The sequence below is a fragment of the Eurypyga helias genome, unplaced genomic scaffold, assembly GCF_000690775.1.
Source record: "Eurypyga helias isolate BGI_N326 unplaced genomic scaffold, ASM69077v1 scaffold21151, whole genome shotgun sequence".
Lineage (NCBI taxonomy): Eukaryota > Metazoa > Chordata > Aves > Eurypygiformes > Eurypygidae > Eurypyga > Eurypyga helias.
Window position 1 is genome coordinate 5,155 of NW_010229191.1, and position 366 is coordinate 5,520.

General features: G+C 66.1%; 1 protein-coding gene across 1 annotated transcript in view; it reads left to right on the forward strand.

Moving 5' to 3' along the window:
* Positions 1–366, forward strand: part of TBRG4 (transforming growth factor beta regulator 4) — a gene marked incomplete at both ends in the record, with an annotated part of 5,942 nt that overhangs the window by 4,782 nt on the left and 794 nt on the right. Inside the window, one exon of the mRNA XM_010160326.1 lies at positions 1–73. This exon is cut by the window's left edge and continues 3 nt beyond it. Within this exon, the coding sequence (XP_010158628.1) occupies positions 1–73 (73 nt within the window). The remainder of the gene's footprint in view (positions 74–366) is intronic.

Here is a 366-nt window from a genome sequence, read left to right on the forward strand (position 1 = left end):
TGCGCCCTGCGCCAGCCCGGGCCTCCCTACCGGCAGCGAGTGCTGGCGCCCGACTTCCACGCTCGGATCCGAGGTGAGCTGGGCGTCCCTGCCAGCGGCACAGGGACCAAGAACCTCCGACCTGCAGCAGGGAGCAGCCATACTGAGCCCGGCCCGACTAACTTTGGGTTACTGAGTTGTTAACTTAACCAGGAGGGACTCGATCTCGCCGGGAGGGGCTGTAGCAGACCCCCCAAAGCTCCTGCAGGGTATCCGGGCAAGGGGAGCACACGGAAGCAGCACCAGGAGAGTTGGGCTAGCGAGAGCCACGGCTTCCAGCAGCCCCCCACGGGCTGTGGGTCTGTGTGTGTGCGAAAGGGATCCGCC